Genomic DNA, 19,780 nt, shown 5'->3' on the forward strand with positions numbered 1-19,780 from the left:
CCAGAGACCACGGAGGGGACTCAGGCAACGAGGCCAAAACGCTGCAACGCCTTGCGAAGTAACGGAGGGAGATGACAGCCAAACCTTGACTGCGAGGTCACGTGCCTTTGTCGCAATAAATACATGTGTGCGTGTCTGTGTGTAGCTATTTAAAAAAAATATATACATTTTATTGTGAACCACTTTAAAAAATATATGTTCCAGCGCTTCCTTGTTTTGTGGTTTTGGTAAAACGACCCCCCACAACAGCCCCCCCCCCCACGCACACTCTGCGTCCTACTGCAAAGTAGCTGGAGCCATACACGGATTACCTGCCAATGTAACAATTTTAGGGCCTTTCCCATTCAGCCAGAGTCACACACAATATTCTCCCTTTGCTTTCACGCAGATCCAGGCGGCGGGCGGGCGGGCGCTCGACGCGTTTCTTCCCCCCAGCTGAAGTCTTGGTGAGGGTGGAATGAATGTTAAAGAACATAACAAAAGAAAGAAACAGACGAGGGGGTGGGGTGGGGAGAGCTGACGCCACACATTTCCTTTATTATAGTTACAGTGGTACTTCGGGTTAAGTACTTAATTCGTTCTGGAGGTCCGTTCTTAACCTGAAACTGTTCTTAACCTGAAGCACCACTTTAGCTAATGGGGCCTCCCGCTGCCACTGCGCGATTTCTGTTCTCACCCTGAGGCAAAGTTCTTAACCCGAGGTACTATTTCTGGGTTAGCGGAGGCTGTAACCTGAATGTAACCCGAGGTATCACTGTACTTCCTTTCCCCTTCAGCCAAGAAGTGAGGCTTTTGCCGATTTACAAAGCCAAGCAGGTTGATTGGGGGGGGGGGGAGCGAATCTGGCTGCTTGGACTAGACCCCTGTCATCGCTCCCCTCCAGATTTTGCCTGCGTTTTCGCCTGGAATCCGTAGTGGTTTCGCTTCGCTTCGCTTCGTTTCGCGTCGCTTTGTTGTCCCTCTGCTGAGCCGGGAGACAGCCGCTCCGGAGGCAAGTTCATGATTAACAGGGAGGAAGAGAGCCAGCCCCAAGACGCCCCCCTCCCTGGGCGGCGTCTCTAGTAGAGCGAGAGCGCCTGCTCGCGCATCACCACGCGCTTCTTCTTCATCCGCCGGTTCTGGAACCAAATCTTCACTTGCTGGTCGCTCAGATTCAGTCTGTTGGACAGCTCTTTCCGCTTTTGCCGGTTGATGAACTCGCTGAGGAGGAACTCGCTCTCCAGCTCGGTGATCTGTTGCTTCGTGTAAGGCTTCCGTTTCTTCCTCGACCTCCCTGGCGTGGGGCACCAGGGCAAACCTGCAACAGAACAGGACACATCGAGAAGGGGTTTGTGTTTGGTTCGTTCTCGCTTGGCGCGCTTGTTCTGACCGAGCCGGCTCCCCGGTGCTCTGGGTGGTCTCACGCAAGCGTGGAGGAAGCCGCGCCTATGGCCAGGAGGTGGGGAAGCCTATTTCAAGAAAGCAAGGCACTTTTTAATCCTCTAGGATTTAAGCCTGTAGGATTATGCGCTTTGGGGTGGGATGGAAGTCCGAATTTGCACAAGTCCCATCCGGAGCAAGCGCCACTGAACCCAGAGGGACTTACTCCCGACGCAGGAGCAGGCCTAGGGTGTTGGTGGCTGCGATCCTACTCAGATTTTCATGGAAATGAAATCGGTGAGGCAGATAGGCCTAACAGCTTTACCGTGGAAGTAATCTCACCGAGTGTACCGGAGTTTGGGTGCAACATTTGTGAAGGCTCAGGGACTGGGGTTTTATTGGCTGGGGAGGGTTGGGTTGGGGGGGGGGAGAGGATTCTTTCCTCTAGCGGCGAGAAGGCACATACCGTCCTGCAGAGGAGGTCTGAGGTTTGGCTGGGTTGCTGCGGGCGGGAGTGTCAGGTTCAAGTTGATGGCGTGCTTGAGGTCCTCCTTGATAAAGCCCGAGACGGAAGAATCCGCGTTCAAAAGAGACGCTGATGCGCTGGGCAGGCTTCTCGGCTCATACCTGAGCCCTTTGGCCTGAGTCGCCGCCGCCGCCGCCGCCGCCGCCATCCCCACCATTCTCCCGCAACTCGAGTCGTCGGTCAAAGCTTCTCGGCTCGGCCTGCCTCTCTCGTCCTGCTTGGGAGCGGCTTCGTGGGCGGAGTACTTGGGGTGGTGGCCGTCCAAGGCGGCTTTGCTGCCGCTGGGGTTAAGGCTGACGCCGGTGAGGGAGCCAGTAGCTGCGGCGAGGTAAGACGGAGGCTGCGACGAGCCGCCGAGTACGTGGCTGGACGGCTGAGCCGGGCAAGAGCTGGCGCAAGTCCACGCGATGGGGCTCCTCGGGTAGGAGAGCGCGGGCAACGAGGCGGCCAGCTGGTGGCTTCCATTAGCTCGCAGGTTGGGGAAATAAAAGGAGTCGGCGGCAGAGGGCAAGTTCAGGAGGGAGCCCACGTAGCCCGGCCGGCAGAGGCTCCGATCGCACATTTTCCAACGCGAAGGACGTGGCTTCCTCCGTCTTCATTCAGGGCGGTGTGCGTGGAACTGTCGGAAGACGACTCCTTCTTAGCTCGGGGGTGCTCCCAAGCCGGGCATTTCCAGCGCCTCTAGCAGACGAGCCTCCTTCGCGAAAAGTTGCAGGAGAACTTCTCGAAAGAAGGAGATGGACCCCCAGTGCAGCGGAGGAGGAGGAGGAGGAAGAGGAGGAGGAAGAGGGCGGGAGCGGAGGGGGGAAGAGATGGTAGACTCCAGTCATGGGACGCCCGAGGGCAAGTGGACGGGGATTGCCCTGGTGACAAAGTTTTAGAAGACCCCCCTCCCCCGTTTCAGGGATTCAACCTGCAGGAACCCCCCGTTCTCTGCTCCCTCCCTGGCAGGCGCAAATTAGTCGGGTTCTGCGTTTTAACCTCCATCATGGCTTCCCTCACCATCATTTATTCTTCCAAGAGTTAATTAAGACCGTGTGTGTGTGTAATATTACACACGCACACACTTGCATATTTGTCCTTTGCATAAGTAATATACAAACCTTGCCTTGATGAACTTTGTCTAAGTGCAGTACCTCAATCTGTATACAAAGGAAATTGTTTTGTTATTTTATGCGCGCATATTCCGCACATATTTTGCCTCCTGTCTATTGTGAGATAGCAGGAAGAGGAATGAGCTGCTGTCCCTCACATGAGGATTTGAACTTGACACACCGCGTGACTCTAAGGTATTTCTGTAAACATAGATGTGCGGTGCAATCTTTACTCAGAAGTAAGGCTTACCGAGGTTTGCTCCTAGGTAAGCAAGCGTTGGGTCACAGGCACAATGCAATTTCGGCAGTTCTGAATTCTGAATTAACAGTTCCCATTACTGATATATTATGTACAATATTAATACGTTCTACCTGTATACTGAATGCACGGACAAGTGTCCTATTTATCTGTGAAATCGAATGAACACATTAAGGGGCGGGGGAGAGATCTGTTTATTTTATACTTATCCCTTCATACCTAGTGGAGATTGCTTGTCAGAATAAGTTCCCCCCATTTTAAAATTACAACTTTTGGCGTCTTTCTACCAGGATTTCCATTAAAAGCGAGTTCTTGCTCCTTCTCATACGCCATTCTTTACAATAAACTGCATATATATGATATAATGTATAAATTATATAATGTATATAATGTATAAAATGGATATACATTTTTTTAAAAAAAAATCACAATTCCTGGAAAAAACTTACTGTGCTGAAAGGGAAGGGAGCTCAATTTTTCCTGTGCTCTCATGGAACCTTACCTAACTCGCTTCCAAACCTTCTGCGTGGTAAGGTGTCTCTGGAAGTTTCTCCCATCGATTTCCTTGGGACTCACTTTGGCTTACCGATAAAGTAACTCCCCGCAAAGGAGCGGGCCTGCTAAGGAAGCTCTTCCGCGAAGATCGAGGCCTGCTTGCTTTGAAATCAACGCTTCGCTTCGCAGGAAGGAAAAGGAGGAACCTACTAACGGTTCGGCAGAGCAGAGGGCGCGGATATGCGTAATAGCGGCTATGGCGAGCCTTTTAAGTAATGACCGCCTAATGGACAGTGCTAATTTGCATGGCAATTACACACACACACACACACACACACACACAGAGGGCCCTTGGTTAGAAGTAGTGAAGCTGGAAGGGGCCTTCCAACCTATCTTCCTTTGGGAGGCAGGAGCAACAACAACAAATGACTGCGGGACTTCCGCGTTTAAGGCTGAATCTCCACCTCACCCACCCCAAGCAGATCCCCTTTGTTGGCTATTTGGACCGTACCGTCAATGGACCGGAAAGGAAGGACACAATTCCTCAGAGAGTGCCTTACTCTTTAGCCATTTGAGGCAGGTATATTTTTACTTAAGAAAACTTTGTGACCGGCTCTATAACGGAGACCCGACGTTGTTTTGGGAGACGCCTTTTTAAAAAATCGTCCCCAAGTCGTCCGCAGCAGCCATTTGTCACCAGACCGGTCTCATTTAAACGCGGTGCGTTTAAAAACGGAATACGAGGGTCACCCTTAAGAAGTGCCAGAAATAGATTCGCAAGGAATACCGGGCTGGCTTTGTCCCCTGTCCGCGGAGGCCCTGATTCTGCGCTGCTGGAATCGACCGAGCCGTCGAGGACGCAGACGCTCTCCAGCTTCGTGGCTGTGGCCGGTGGCCTGCGAATGATGGCCCCTTCCTGACCGAGGAATTTGGAGCGCAGGAGAGCCCTATCTAGAGGCTGACTGAACATTTGGGGGAAATAATTAAAATCTGGAACAATTCGAACTTTTCGCTTCAGGCACCAAAACAGGCATCAAAATAGTGTAAGACCGGTTACAGACAGCAGTTCGGCCTCCAAGATGCATTTCTGAACTGCGTAAGGATCTCACCCTGCGATATTCTGAATTTCAAACTTTTAGCGCATTCAGCTTCTATCCAATCTTTTGGAAAGCGAGAGAGAGCATTGGTTCTTACTCGTCCTGTTGCTGTTCGCTTGCTTGTCTGATTGTTTTAATTTTTTATTTAAAAAAAAAAAACACCTGGAAGATTTAATTCCTTATTTTGTATTATCTTATTGGTCCAAGTTCTCTTGGATTTTCCCTTGGAGATCACAGGCGCGGCTCTTTCCTCTCTGCTTTGATGGAGAGGCACCCCCAGCCTAAGAGCACCCCCGCCAGAGAGCAGCAAAACAAAACAAAATCCCTCGGCTTTGAAATAAATCTTTAAATCATTAATCCCCACATGATGCTGCAGACCACACCAGACCACACAGGCACCGCCGGAGGATATTGCTCACCACTCACATTTAATTTTTATTGTTTGACTTATGTCTACCAATTGAGTTTCTCTTATTAACTTGGGGGTTTTGGCTTTCTCCAGCAGGTCTCATCCAACCGGGAACAGAGCTCAGAAGTTTCTGGCAAAAAAATTACTCTAAAAGACAACTTGTTACTGTTCTGCTACTTAAGAAAATGTGCGTTTGTTTGTGTGTGTCTCTCTCTGTGTGTGTATTTTAGTTCCTCTCTCTCTAATGCTAGGTAGATAGAGCAACAGATAACCCTCTGGTGCAAAGAGGGGGTGCAATCAATCACAGAAATTTATTTTAAACGGCAGAACAGATATAACATATAATGCCCTCAGTTTTTCATATACACAAATGACTGCACACTTAAAACTATGGCTATGCAGCGCGGCTCTTTCAGTATGTTCTTGAAAATAAATCCCACTTTATTCGTTTTTTTAAAAAAATTGTTTATGCGTTATTGCAACTTGTATATACATAATACAATACCCATCCTTTATCCCTTAACCTCGGACTTCCCAGTCTATCTCTCCATGGCATTCTAGGTACAGTAAACCTTTGTCGGCAGCATATTGTATTATTCCACCCATTTCCGTCTCAAATCTTCCTTTATTTAGTATTATCTGCTGCTCATATGTTCATTCCTACTTGTAGGTTAAGTTTACTATTGTGCCCTCTAAGATATTCTCCAAAACGCTTCCACTCATCCCTTATCCGTGACTAAATCCCACTTTATTCCATCGGAACTTACGCCAAAGCCATTACTGCCTTGCGCTTCTGCCGCCTTCACATCGGAGAAGCCTGGAGCGGAGAGGGCTCGCTGTCCAAGACAGGATGAGTCCCTGAAACCCCTCGAAGATATTGCCACAATAGCAAGTGGTCCGTGTTACTTAACTATGAAACTTCAGGAATTGATAGTGCAAGCCTATACGTGTTTTCTCAGTAGCAACCCCTCACGGTTTTCAAGAAGTGTGTAGGGTTACAGCCTTAATGGACAGCAATTCTCCCCCCCCCCCCTCGTTACGCTTACAGAAATGGAAAATTTCCACCTATGCCTTAAATACACAGGTACAAAAAGGCGCACTCACCTCTGCCTTACATACTCTATCAACGTCCTATGCCATCCTCTATCCTTGCTCAAAACAAAGGAGGCCAAATCGATGGAATGGTGAAGTTCCACGCAGGTCTACTGAGAAGTAATACCCATTGAGTTCCATAGTAGGGGCGCAAAGGGGTGCAGCCTTAATTCTTCTATCTAAACTATGTGTGTTATATTTTGGTACCGAACTGACCAAATTTTGCTTCCTTTGACTCCCATGAATAACCGCGGGAGTTATTCGTGGGAATCCTAGGACGATGGTCGGAAGGCACGCGAGAGGCACTCAGTTTGCTGAGTAGGTCTGGTCTATGCCCAGCTGGGAAACCTCCTGGCAACCTCCCGTCTTCCTGTTTGGGCTCACGGCGGAAGGTCGGTGGGCTATAGAACGGCATGGAAATTAGCCAATGGACTGAGTGATAAAATGGGAGAGCCGAGAAAGCCCTTAGCAGTGCTGAAGTCCCGAATAAGTGTGCGTAAGGCTGTCACCACTAAGCCTTTCCCATTGAAATCAATTGAGATGTTTGACTTTGGGTGCGTCGTATCGGTGGCCTCTAGACTGGAAATGCCGATGAGAAAATACTGATGAACTCCTAATTAAAACAAGTTAATTACACTCTCGAGAAATCTCCAAGCAAGAGAGACTATTACCATACACTCACAGTGTAATGTTGAACGAATTCAGAGGTAGTAATGGTTCAGTCCCAGGAGAGACGTGTGTTTATTAGATAGATAGAGCCGCTCTATCAGAAGGGAAACAGAAAGGGCTGGGTGTTAAGATGCGGTGAAATGATGTCACTATTAAGAGGTCCCATAGCATTACCCTCAAAATGTGGATCATTCTAGCAGAAAGGACAATGCAAATAGAAATAATAAAACCTTATACTTGAATATATACCGGTACAGCAGTGAGGACGCAGCTAAAAGATAAGTATCAAACCATTTCCAGTGTAGTAGGACAATGCAGTCCTACTCCTGTCTCCTCAGAAAAAAGTCCCATGGAAAGGGTGTATAAGATTGCAGTCTTCCTTCTACTTTGCTTTTTTAGTTCCCGAGTTCAGTGAACTAGCGATCAAACTGAGCCAAAGGGGTGGGTGAAGGAGGTTCTTTATCCCCCCCCCTTTTTGTACACACACACACACACACGAACATTCATGGAAGAGGAAAGGACAGAGGGTGAAGAAAGAGCTGTAGTTCAGGCATGGCCAAACTTGGCCCTCCAGATGTTTTGGGACTACAACTCCCATCATGCCTAGCTAACAGGACCAGTGGTCAGGGATTATGGGAATTGTAGTCCCAAAACATCTGGAGGGTCATGTTTGGCCATGCCTGCTGTAGTAGAGGGGGGCCCTTTCCCCATCCTTTGGACCTCTTCCCTCTGGGAAAGTCAAGAAACCTGCTGCACCTGGAACTGGGTGTGGAGAGTACAGATGAATGGGACACGTCTATGGGCAGATTGAGGGTGCCCCATCAACTCTGGGGGTGCCCATAAATACCAAGTAAGATGGCAGCGTGGTGTCTGCAGTCTCCAGGAACGCTTCTCGTGAGACTTTTGTGGGTGAGCTAAGAGTTTGTTTGGACCCTGGGTGAGAACCCGCCAGCTGAGAGGGAGGATGTGTCAGAAGGAAAATGAATTGATATTAATGTGCATGTATTAGTATTATTAAGCTAACGTTTTTATATGTAGCTGTGCATTTTTGTAATATTTTGTGGCCTGTTGTCTGTTGTTGCTTCAGTTTTTTTGTACACCGCTTAGATGTATTTTTAATATATTTAGCAGTATAGAAATTAAATAATCAAAGCCCAATAAAAATTCCCCTCCCCAGTGCACATACCAATGAACTACCTAGTCCGCTGCCAGAAAGAAAATGACTCACTCTTCAAACTATTTTTATAGGTCTGAAAAATCACAACCCTTAAGGAATCAGTAAACTCTTAGCTAACCAATTCAGGCATAATATGTGAAGGAAATATAGGCTGATCCAAGGACTTGGGTGAAATAACACTATTAGTGAAATGTTAACTATAGTTGTAAGCAAACCGTAAAACCTACGCCCGCAGATAGCAAAATTAGGCTGACACTCTCGGGAAAAACAGCATGCATCAGAGTAAAGCTATTTTATTTCCTAACCTGGTCAGGATCATGGCCCGGCCATATTCCTGACCATATTCGGAAGTAATTCTCAATGAATCAAATGGGCCAATTACAGAGCCTCAGTTATCTAAGCTGAGGCTTCAGAATGAAGAATCTCATTATTGGGCCGTTTGGAGTGTTTATTTTAATATTACAGTTTAAAATGTGTTGGCTATCCAGGAAACCAAGCGCGAACATTCCACAGGAATCCATCTTTCCCCCTTTTCCCGCTTTCATTTTACGGGCATATCCTTTCAATTACGACATGAAAGTTGTGTTCATACATTGCGTGGAGTGTTGCGAATAGAGTTTCTCCTCAGCTCCCCGGGCTATGCTGCACTTCGTCCAGCAGATGGCAGTATTGTTCTACACATTGAACTGTCTCGCTACGCCGCTGCAGGAAACCAGCGACCAACCCCACGCAGCCGCAATGGCGGTCTTTGTGTAATTTGCCCTACAAAACATGGTCCACGATTCCCGATTACAAGCAAACGACCGTGCATTTTCGGACGGCTCCCACCCTCCCTCCCCGCCGCCTCCGCTTAGGCGCTAGCTGCCCACACACTTAACACAAAAGACGTTACTCCAGATAGTTAAGACTTCAGCCAATTTTTAAGGAACTGGAAAGGAGGTCAAGAGCTGCTAGATTTGGCGGCCCTGGATAATCCCGAATTGGACTTGAGCGCTGCAGTCCACGCTTAAACTCGCGAGCAGACCTATTCAAGTCAATGGCATTTCTCTGGAGTAAAGCACGCTGTGTGTCTCTTTGCAGCCGAAGCACAGTGCTCGGAGAGAGGCCTTAATTCTGTACAGTACTTTACTAGCTTTCGTGTGGGGGTGGGGAATAGAGATTATATATATATATGATTTAACCCGTTAGCGTCCCCCGCCTCCAGCTCTCTCCCGCCAGCCTTTCTTATTAAATTTGGCATTTGGTACACTTTCGGTTCCTTTATGAGCAAAGAGGGTGCGGGTAGCCCTTTGGACGCTGTTGATTCAGCAGCCAGTTCAAAGTTCATTCCCCAGGGTTCCCTCCGCGTTTGCGCAGCACACTGCCCACAGTTGCTCTGGACTGAGTCGTCCCGGGGCTTCCTGCGCTGTGATTCTGAGACGAGGGCAACCTTATACATATCCACTCAGAAGCCAGCCACGCCGAAATGAACGGCACTCATTAATTCCTGAAAGGGGGGGGGGCGCGTTTTGCAGCCTAAAGTGATTTTAGGACCCCAGCTACGGCTTGCATTTACAGTAGCGCATGGCACGAGTAGAGAGCGAATCACTTTAGCACCCCAAAAGTTGTTTGAAAGTCAGTTTGACCATTGACCTCAATGGAGCTTCTTCCCACAGAATTGCAACTCAATTCTGGATGTTAAAGAGGTGAGTTAGCGCAGTACGAAAACAGGTCTGGATTTATTTCAGTGACAATAAGGGTTAACACTATCTTTTGCATAAGAGGGGATTTCAAAACTCAGCACGCCGAGCAGTGATTTCATTTGCTTACGAGTATTTGTGTGTGTGTGTGTGAAAATATTGTTCACCCTCCAAAGGAGGAGATACCAGAAATTTAAAAAAAACAACACTATTATATTATTTACTTCCACTACGAATACCTAAGCCTTCTCAGACTAACCTCCACCAACTGCTGCTACATAATATGGACAGTATCCAGTCAAAGTAAGAACGTCCGGATCATATGCTACGGAGAGTTGGACGCGTCTTAAGGACCACAGTGGAGCAGTTGCTGCGTTACAATTTAAGGTGCATCGGCCTAATCTAATTTTCTATTGCAACTTTTGTTACGTAAGTTCATATACAATGTAATATAGCACAACACATATTTATTCCATCAGTTTAATCTTTTGCAGCAACTTATTTCAGGAGTATGTTTACCTGTCTGCATTAACATTAAAAAAAAACCAAAAACATTTGTTCATGCCTTGGAAAACTTTTCATCCGCTCTAGTTGAGTGTGCTATTATTTTGTGGGGGATTTAAATCGAGAGAGGTGTCAGAATCTAGGGAGGAAAGGAAAAGATGACAATAGAAAGATGCTCTTCCTCTCTTCTCTTCTCTTCTCTTCTCTTCTCTTCTTTTTTAAAGAAGAAGCTATTTGCGTCCAGCGCCAAACCGCAGACCCCAAGGAAAGGCGTCCAAAACGCGGCGCGGCGAAGGAAGTGGGGCAGCGCACACGTTGAAGATTTCCAAAGACCCAAATCTTTGTAGTGAACTGAAATACACGGACACGGCCCTTGAAATATAATACTTGCATTTCAAGTGTTCGACATATGTGCTTGGACTCATCTATTACTTCAGCATAAACCGAAGGATAAGACATATTACACTGGCATGGCTTTAGATACTTAAAAACAGAACAAAACCCCAACATCACACACGCTCACTGTTTGAAAACAGACCCTTTTCTTTTCTTTTCTTTTCTTTTCTTTTCTTTTCTTTTCTTTTCTTTTCTTTTCAGGCCCTTTCTGACAAATACACACACACACACACGTCGTTTTCTTTCCCTCTGGGCATCGAAAATAAATAAATTCGTTTATTCGGGGTAGTGTAGGAAGAACATGTCTATCAGCTTGTGAGATCAAGTCTTTTAACCAAGTAAAAACGAAAGTTAGCCGTAGAGCAAGAGTTTGAGAGCAGGATGGGAAACGATTTTGAAACGCAAGGGCCAAAGTTCAATACTTCCTTTTCCCCTTCCCGCCCACTGGATTCAATGATCCTTTATCATTAAATGAGTTCAGGGGCTTCTGCTCCAGAGGGCTGTGTAGCCTTAAGTCCCTTGAAGTGCATTCAAGAAAGAGATCACTCTCTCCCTGCCCCTGGCGCTTTCCTCAACTACACTATCAGCCCGTGAGATCTGCATGTATTCCAAAAGCAAAGCAGAGCCAAACACGAGGTCTCAGTTTAACCAAGTAGTTAAGTATGGGAGCAGCAGGAAGGAGTGCGGGTCGCAGGGCTTTCGTTTCCTACCCGAACCTAAAGAAAGGAGACCGACAACAGGGAGTCGGATTCAGATTCACTCCACAGCAAACTTTCCGCCTCTAACCAGGCGGGCGCCAAACGAGTTTCCCTTTTTGAGGTTTTGCGCAAATCTGCTGCGACGCAACAACCCACCTGGAAAAAGAGATACTTCGCCATTGTATCTCCTCCGCGGCGCCTGGAATTTTTGCTCGATTATGTGCACTCTCTTGTTGCAACCGGGAGAGGAAATAAACACCAAACTCTTGGGACTACTTAAGGCACTAGGACTCTTTTTTAAAAAAAAAACATAACCTATTTTTTGTCATTTATTGCTTCTTTCACTAACACCCGTTTCATTTACTGTAGTTAACAAAAGCTACCAAACCCCAGCTCCCACTCTTCTGAGCAGAAGCCTGTCCGTTCCCAGGAAGGGTTAAAAGCGAATGCTTTTTTGTGATTGTGGAGGAGGAAACAAAACAGAAGAGTTAACAGAACGTCCCGATATTTATATAAAAATACGCATCGATTTATACACACCTTTATACAAACTAAACATGTTAGGCACAGTCGGTTTAAAAACCCCGGAACTCCAGGCCACTGTACTAAGTTGAGAATTCAGCCCAGCGCGTGAGGTGCCCTAGCTCTTAGTACGACAATAATAGAAAAGAGCTTACGTGTTAAGCCTCGCTTGCAGACTGCGTGCAACAGCGAGCAACCCAACATCACCACTTCCACTTCACACACGCCTACACACACGCACCCCTCAAAAAATTGCAGGCAGGATCCGGCCAAAATTTAAAGCACTTAAAAAACCACGTTTGGTTCCAATAATCCAGCATACATGGCAGCAAACCGACACGAGACTTAGTGGAACTAACTTTACCGTGCGCAAAGTAGGTTTCCTTTCGGTCGGATCTTGCCTTTCACTACTGCAGGAAATCAGACTCCATTGACTGTACATAAAGCAACCGATTATTTCCCCCCACTACCCGCAGAAAATGTGTGGGAGGTGGGCTACCTAATCACAATGCATTTTGGGTTTGGTTTCAAAAAGATTATTTATAAACCTAAGAACCGCCCCATTCTAAACAGATGGACTTGGGACGAATTTCGAACTCGTTTCTACAGTGTATACTCCCCTAAATGAACTTTGCTTAAGCCTGGAACGGTAGGTCTTCAAAACTGGGACCCCCTGACTCCGGTTTAAGCTCAGTGGGGATCGGTTTCGAGGAGGCGGAAGGAAAAATGCAGTCCTCTTTTTTAGAAAGCAATTTCACATTAAGGTCAGAGGTCAGTGGCGACCCTCGACTTCATTTACCTTGGCGTTGACGTCATCATCACAACTCCCTTGCACATAATTATTGTCTTCTGGTCCATTATGAAAATTCGGGAGATTGATGATAAGGATAGACTATATATATATAGATAGATTATACATATCTATCTATAATCACACCTTTTAGCACTTAGCATATTCTTAAGGCTAGTTTAGCGGTTTTTCAGGAAGGCCTCGTGGGAGGGGGAAGGGAACAGAACCTACCAAAATACAATGAAGGAGAATGACCTTTTTTTTAAGGGGGGGGAGAGGAAATTTAACACTTGCAAGTAAATCCGAAAAAGAAATTGCGAACCTTTTTCCTATAAGTACTTCAACAAGGTTCCTCCCTTCCCCCGGGGGGAAATATTAAATATATTTCAAGTCTTTCCAAAAGTCTTTTTGAGCCGATAGTGGATGGTTTGCAATTAATATATATTTATATATATATTTATAGATAGAGATAGATCCCCCCCCAAAAAAAACACCGATTTGGGCCCGGATCAGGAGACATTGTCCTTCAGCTTGGAGACGATCTTCTTGTCCTTGACCCTGCGGTTCTGAAACCAAATAGTGACTTGTCTCTCGGAGAGGTTGGTGGCCGCGGATATCCTCCGCCTCTTGTCCTTGTTTATGAATTTGTTCACGGCGTACTCGCTCTCCAGTTCCTTGAGCTGCAGTTTCGTGTAAGGCACGCGCTTCTTCCTCCCTCGTCGGTAGACACACATATCCGGCTGGTTTAGTGCAACGTCCCCTACGGAAAGAGGAGACCAAGGGGCAAGTTAAAATAAAAAACCATTTATTTATTTTTAATTTTTACCATTACAGTACCTTAACTTAATAGCCGACAACTCTCTTTGGAGACAATGCAACACAAGAGCTGGTTTGCAGCTATTTCAGTGAAGATTTCTTATTTGGTTTACTCTAACTCCTCAAGTGCATATGGTTCGAAAGGGAAAGGGCACACTTGCGCTCTCAAGCAAGGAAACAAGCAAGCGCACACAGGTTCCTAAGTTGCAACTTCGACATATCTTCCTTGCTTAATTTGCATGTGGCTGGCGATGGGTGACACGGGATACTCGGCGCCCCCCGCGGCTTGAGGGCTCTGGGGCAAGTTTGCAGCAGCCAACAATAGTAAAACGATCACGGCCAGCCTCGGAGAGGCCCGTCTTCATTAAGGCCAGAAGTCGTCCCCGTCCCCCGCCCTCCCTCATTATCCTCAACTCATTTCCTCTCCGGCTTTCAGTCCCTCGGATTACTTTCCAGCGGATCTGATTTTATTTTAAAGTTGAAGGCTGCAAGAAGCCCGCGAGGGACTTTCTGAGAGAGTAACGTAAAGGGTGAGGGGCGGCTTTACTTCCGAGAAAATACGCCTCGGATCAGGCGGCAGGGCTGAGATCCTCACCCAGTCTGCTCAGAAATAAATGGCGAGTATTTTAGTGGAACTCGTTCCGATGCTTTTTCTGGAAGTTAAAACACACACACACCACACACACACACACACACACACACACACACACACCAATGCAAGCCTAGGGGACCTTCCTGGATTTGGGTTTTCGGTTTGGGGTGTTTGGGGGAAGGAAATGCTTTCACCCCGACATATTGCCGTGTGGCTTTTGTAAGGGCAGTGTCTACATAATGACAATGATTGCACTAATAGTACAATCTTACCCAGAAGTAAATCGCATTGAGCTCAATGGGTCTGCTATTCTCCCTGGAAAGTGGGTAGGAGAATTGCAGACCAAGTCCCATAGATTTCATAGGACCCTGGGGAGGGTGTACAAATAAAAGCCGGCCGTCGAACAGGCTTACTGGGAAGCTAATGCCCACTGAGTTCAACAGAACTCTCTACAGCCTAAGACTAAGTTACTGGGTCGGAAGTTCTTTTGAAAGTCAAGGCGATTACAGGCTAGGCGTGCCGGAGACCCCTGCAGCCCAGGAGCAAAGACGTGAGAACATGGAGAGCGCAGACCCTTAAGGGATCCGCTCCACGGCTTTCTGTGGGGCTTCCTTGAGGGTCTCTGGGAGCTGCAAAAGAGAGCAGGCCGTTCTCTGGCTCCTGGTAGGTCTAGCGCGTAGCTAACCAGCTGGAGGAACTTCCCCCTCCTCTCCTCCTTCCCCTCCCCTCCCTGTGGTTTTAGGTGGGCAGCTACTTCTCCCAGATGTCAGCTTCCTGTCCGGTTGACCTTCTCCTCCTCCTGCTGCTGCTGCTGCGATCACCACCTGGCCGTGCCGTACCTGGGAAGGAGGACTTCCAAAAGTGGGAGCCCTGGGCCTGGTCTTTGGCGCAGTACACCTGGCCGTTCCACCCGTTGGCCAAAGTCCACGACTGGTAGCCCTCCATGGAGATGTACGTCTCGTGCCTGGGCTCGCCGCCCGCCGCCGAGCCGAAGGTGGAGACCACGTCCAGGTAGCCGGCGGGCACGTGCTGGTAAGGGCCGGCGGCGGCGGCTGCAGCGGCGTAGCCCTGATAGAAAGAGACCTCCTTGGCTCGCGAGGAGACGTCGCTGCCCGACGGGACGCTGGTGCTGGCCAGGCCGGCCACGTCCATGTACTTCTCCACGGGGAAGGCGGCGTGCGGGGAGGCTTTGAGCGCGGCGTTCTGCTGCAGGCAGCTGTAGTAGCCGTTGCCGAAGGGGTGGTAGCCCGGGTGGTAGCCCAGCGCGGCGGCCGCGGCAGCCGCGGCCGTGGCCGTCGGGGGCCCGCCGCTGGAGCAGTCTTTGGAAGGGGCCGCCTCGGACGACGACGACGACGAGCGCGCCCCGGCCGACGAGCCCGAGCGCTCGTAGGGGAAGCCCGAGGAGGAGGCGGGACCCGCGGCTCGACCCGACGGCGGCGGCGCCGCTCCGAAGACCGGCGGCGATAGGAAATTGCGGCACTGCCCCCGGCCGCTGCTGCTCCCGCCGCTCCCGCCGCCGCCGGCGTCTGCCCGCAGCGCCTCCATCTCCCAGCCGCTGCCTGCGCGGCTCATGCTGCCTGCGCCAAAGAGCCTCGCTGAAGGCGGGCGCGCCGCCGATGCTGCTGCTGCTGCTGCTGCTCCTTCTCCTCTTCCTGGCCTCCCTCCTCCTCGCCTCGGCCCAGCGGCGGCGGAGGCCCCCAGCAGCTCATGGCGCGCCAAGCCACCGGGGCCGGGGCGACTGGTGCCTAGGACGGAGCGCTGGACGGGGCGGCCTCGCTCGCCCCCAGCTCGGGATGGTTTATAAAAACTAAGGCCACGCTGGGAGGGGGGACGCGGCGCCTGGCTTCGCAGGGAGGGCCAGCAGGGAGCCCCCATTGGCTCCTCACGCCCACGTGATGGTAACCCGGCCACCGGGAAACTGAGCCTGCCAGAGAGGGGGGGGGGAGAGAGAGAGAGAGAGAGAGAGAGAGAGAGAGAGAGAGAGAGAGAGAGAGAGAGAGAGAAACCTCACCCCTCCCTCCCTCCCTCCCACCTCCTCTCCTCTCCCTCTCTAAACTTTGTTTCCCTAGGTAGTTACGGTTCTCAGATAAGGGGTTTTGTTCTATTTTTGGGAGGCGGGGGTGGAGAAGAGGAGCATTAATAGGAGGGGGCAGGGAAAGAGGGGTTTGAATAAGACTGAAATATTAATAAATGCCGACCACCCTCCTCCTTCGTCCTTCTCTTTGACAATCTCGGGCGAGGGGGGGGGGCGCTGACTTCAATTTCGAACCAGTTCACAAGGAGAAATTCCAGTTTGGGATCCTGTTTACAGAATATCAGAACGCACACGCGCGCACATTTCGGCCCTGGATAGGACCTCTGTAGAATTATCTATTCATAGATAACGAAGGAGACTGAGGCGGGAAATACCGTATATACCCTATCTACGCTGCGTTTAAATGTTCTGTGGACATGGTTCTCAGCTCCAGGTCTCCCAGGCCAGCTCAGATACCAGGCGGTCATTTGAGGGGGGAAATGTTCTCAACAACAGCTCATCTGTCCTAGTTCTGCTTTCCTCTGATGCCTCGACCCAAACTGTACTCTTCAATGGGGTTTTAATGGTAGAGGTGCTTACCAGAGTTTCCTGAAGCGTAACTTGTCCGAAATGCACCGGTGGCGCCACGATCTGAAGCTGAACACCGATCCTAACCCAGTTTGCACCTAAGTAAGTTGCACTGGTTTCATTAATTCCCCGTCCCCCAATTTGTTTCACTAAGTGCTTTCGAGCTGCAGCCTAACTTAATTGTTAAGAGCACGAGAACGTGTATAGGCGTGAGAGGCCATTATACATTAATTGGTATAACATTATATATGTATTTTGAATGATAGACATATCTCTGCACAGCAACACTGAATTGCACAGGCACAAACGGCAGCAGGTCTACCTCTCAGTCCGCAGTATCCCTGCATTAGCAACCAAATCTGAGATTCACTTTCTTGGGCTTTGGATTTGAATCACTGGGTTCTAAGGAACCGGTGAGTTTGCTTAGTTCCCAGATGGGTTCAGCCCTGGGTCTAAAAGCAACAAAAGAGTTGTCTTTTGAGTGTCACAAGTCTCTTCGTCGGGCTTCTTTAGTGCAGCTTTCAAGAGGGTGAAGATTAAGGATAATTTTCCTGCTGCTGAGCAGGAGCTGGAGCTCAGAAAAGTTAAAATGCGAGTGTGCGCACCGGTTTCATACAGTGAAAACAGTGCCAGAGCTCTCTATTTATTTATGCGGTTACGGGCGAGGTAGGGCTCTGTTTACGCCTTCCTTACACCTCGATTCTCAGAAAGCTACCTGGGAGCAAGCCCCGTTGAACGCAGTGTCAGCTTCTACTCAGTCGACCTACGTGGCTGCAAACCTCCCCGGGACTTTAGTCCAGAGACAAAATTCGTAGGATCGAGCTGCTGTGCTTCAGCTGTGATCCTAGGCATGGTTGCCCGCGAGTAAATCCCGGTAACTTTAACCTTAGCAGCCTTACTTCGTCCCCTTGGCTTTCCGGAGTTGCCGGGGATCTTCCTAAAGTCTGCTCTTTAAGCTGCAGTTCCCACGAGCATCGCGCAGATATGCGGGTCTGGGGTGTTAGATGCGCACAGAATCGAATAAACCCCCTCGCTTATTTTACCCTCCCTGGTCGATGGACTTTCTGGTTGTAGGAGCTTATCAGCAGGCTATAGAATAGGAAAGAAGGAAGGTAGGAAGGTAGGAAGAATGAGAGAGAGAAGAAAGAAAGAAAGAAAGAAAGAAAGAAAGAAATCCCTGGAATATAGCAAAATGCTTTTAAAAGGCACTCAAGTCTTAAAACATGTCTTAAAAGTGCTTAAACCATTGTAAGGAAAAGGGGGGTGGCTCCTTTCCCCCTGAGTGGAAAGAGATATTTATATCCAAGCAGAAAGGCTAAAATAGGACTGCGAAAAGACTCCAGCAAAGGGTGTGGGTGGACAGGCGCTTGGTTCGGCTTCGGATCCGAAAAGAATTCGCGACGAGGGAAAGAGGCCGCCTTGTGCAACAGGAGAAGAAAGAAACCTGCAGCCGCGGCTTCTGAGAATCACTCGGCAAATGGAAGCAGCAACCGGCCGGGCGGGTCATGAGAGGTCTATTCGCCATGGTTTGCAGCCCTCCTAATAACTCTTGGCAGTTTCCGAGGCAAGAGCGAGGAATGACAAAGCCGTGCCAATAACGACAGCAGCAACCGGCTGGGAGCAAACACAAGTTCACGTTCATTAAGTCTCGATCGCTTAACTTCACTGACTGCCGATCCTCCTAATCAACGGAGCGCGCCAGTAAGTGAAACTGACAAAGGTCACGAAGTTCACTCCTGTCTAAACCCGATTTCTGTTTGTTTCCAGGACGTGTAAAGGAGTCGGTAATTAGGAAGTGGTTACTAAGGGCACGACGTAAAAAAAAATATTTTTAAAAAATCTACTCGGCTGAACTCCACCCCCCCCCTTTTCTTTCTTAATTGCATACAGTTAAGGAAACATTTATATCCCGAAATAATAGAAATATCGGAACAGAATAAGGTTGCCACCAAATTCAAGCTGCAGCCTTTCTACGGCTTGCCTGGACGTACGTGGTTAGGATAAAGGTGTTTATGTAATCCAGTTGCAATCCTGCTCAACATTTGAGTCAGAAGTAGGATAAATACATTCCGGACACGATGCAGCCAGAGGTGGGCCTTTGAAAAGGATTCAGCCGGCTTACTCGGGGACAGTATTTACTAGGACTTAAATATTTCCCATTGTGTTCAATGGTGCTTCCTCCTGGGGCATAAGGACTGCAGTCTTCCTTGGAGAGAGTTACTTTCCTCCAATGGAATCATTAGGCTTCCCAGAGAGTTAAATTGTGTCTGGATCGTGTCTTATCATTTTGCTATACGTTCTTCAGTGTTTTTCATTGCAGGAGAGTTCGTCGCTGCCAGCGGTCGTGGTTGGGGGAGTCATTCCCCGCACCCACACTTTTTGGGGGGACCATCTATTCCATCTATTCCGAACACGGCTTGACCTCATCCATTCCAGCGAGGTGATAAGGTAGTTTTATGAGGTGTGGGGAGAACTGAGGGTCTGACGACGCGGGTGCGGGAGACCGCGAATGGGAATCAAAACAATGAGGTCAACCAGGCAAAGGTACTTCGTAAGGTAGGTAGGAAAAGCACCCTGCCGCCATTCTCATTTGAGCAAAACCTGTTGCTCGGACTGGGGCTGAGGCTCATTCCAGAGGAGTCGACAGCCGCTGCAGTGATCCACAGGTTACTGCTGCAGAATGACAGACCGGGTCGTGTTGACCTATGGTTCTGCGCGCGCAAGGAATGGGGATGGCTGGCTGAGATTACGAGGAGGCGGCAATGCTCGGAAAACAACTTGTCTAACAAGACTGGCATATTTGAAGAGGCACCAGGGCATTCTGGCGGAGCTTTATTCCGTTTGCAACACCCCCTTTCGGGAATCCCTTTCCGTCCCCTCCCTCTCCCCTTTGGCATTAAGTCAACGTGTGTGCAGCTGACATCATATCTGCCTTACATTTTCCATTTGCAAATGGCGCAGGCATCAGAAGAAACGATTTTGTTGGGGACGCAGTGAAAGGAAC

General features: G+C 48.9%; 2 protein-coding genes across 2 annotated transcripts; both read right to left on the reverse strand.

Annotated features, from left to right (window-relative positions):
- Positions 1–476: 476 nt before the first annotated feature.
- HOXD12 (homeobox D12) lies at positions 477–2,521 on the reverse strand. The gene is made up of 2 exons (XM_079982792.1): positions 1,826–2,521; positions 477–1,297 (listed from the first exon to the last, which is right to left on the reverse strand). Exons 1-2 carry the CDS (start codon positions 2,445–2,447, stop codon positions 1,059–1,061), a joined length of 861 nt encoding a protein of 286 aa, XP_079838918.1. The 5' UTR covers positions 2,448–2,521; the 3' UTR covers positions 477–1,058.
- Positions 2,522–11,443: 8,922 nt separating this feature from the next.
- HOXD13 (homeobox D13) lies at positions 11,444–16,049 on the reverse strand (the record flags this gene model as incomplete). The annotated part of the gene is made up of 2 exons (XM_079969992.1): positions 11,444–13,526; positions 15,014–16,049. 2 exons carry the CDS (start codon positions 16,047–16,049, stop codon positions 13,276–13,278), a joined length of 1,287 nt encoding a protein of 428 aa, XP_079826118.1. The 3' UTR covers positions 11,444–13,275.
- Between the last annotated feature and the right edge of the window lie 3,731 nt (positions 16,050–19,780).

This window comes from Podarcis cretensis, assembly GCF_951804945.1.
Source record: "Podarcis cretensis genome assembly, chromosome: 1".
NCBI lineage: Eukaryota > Metazoa > Chordata > Lepidosauria > Squamata > Lacertidae > Podarcis > Podarcis cretensis.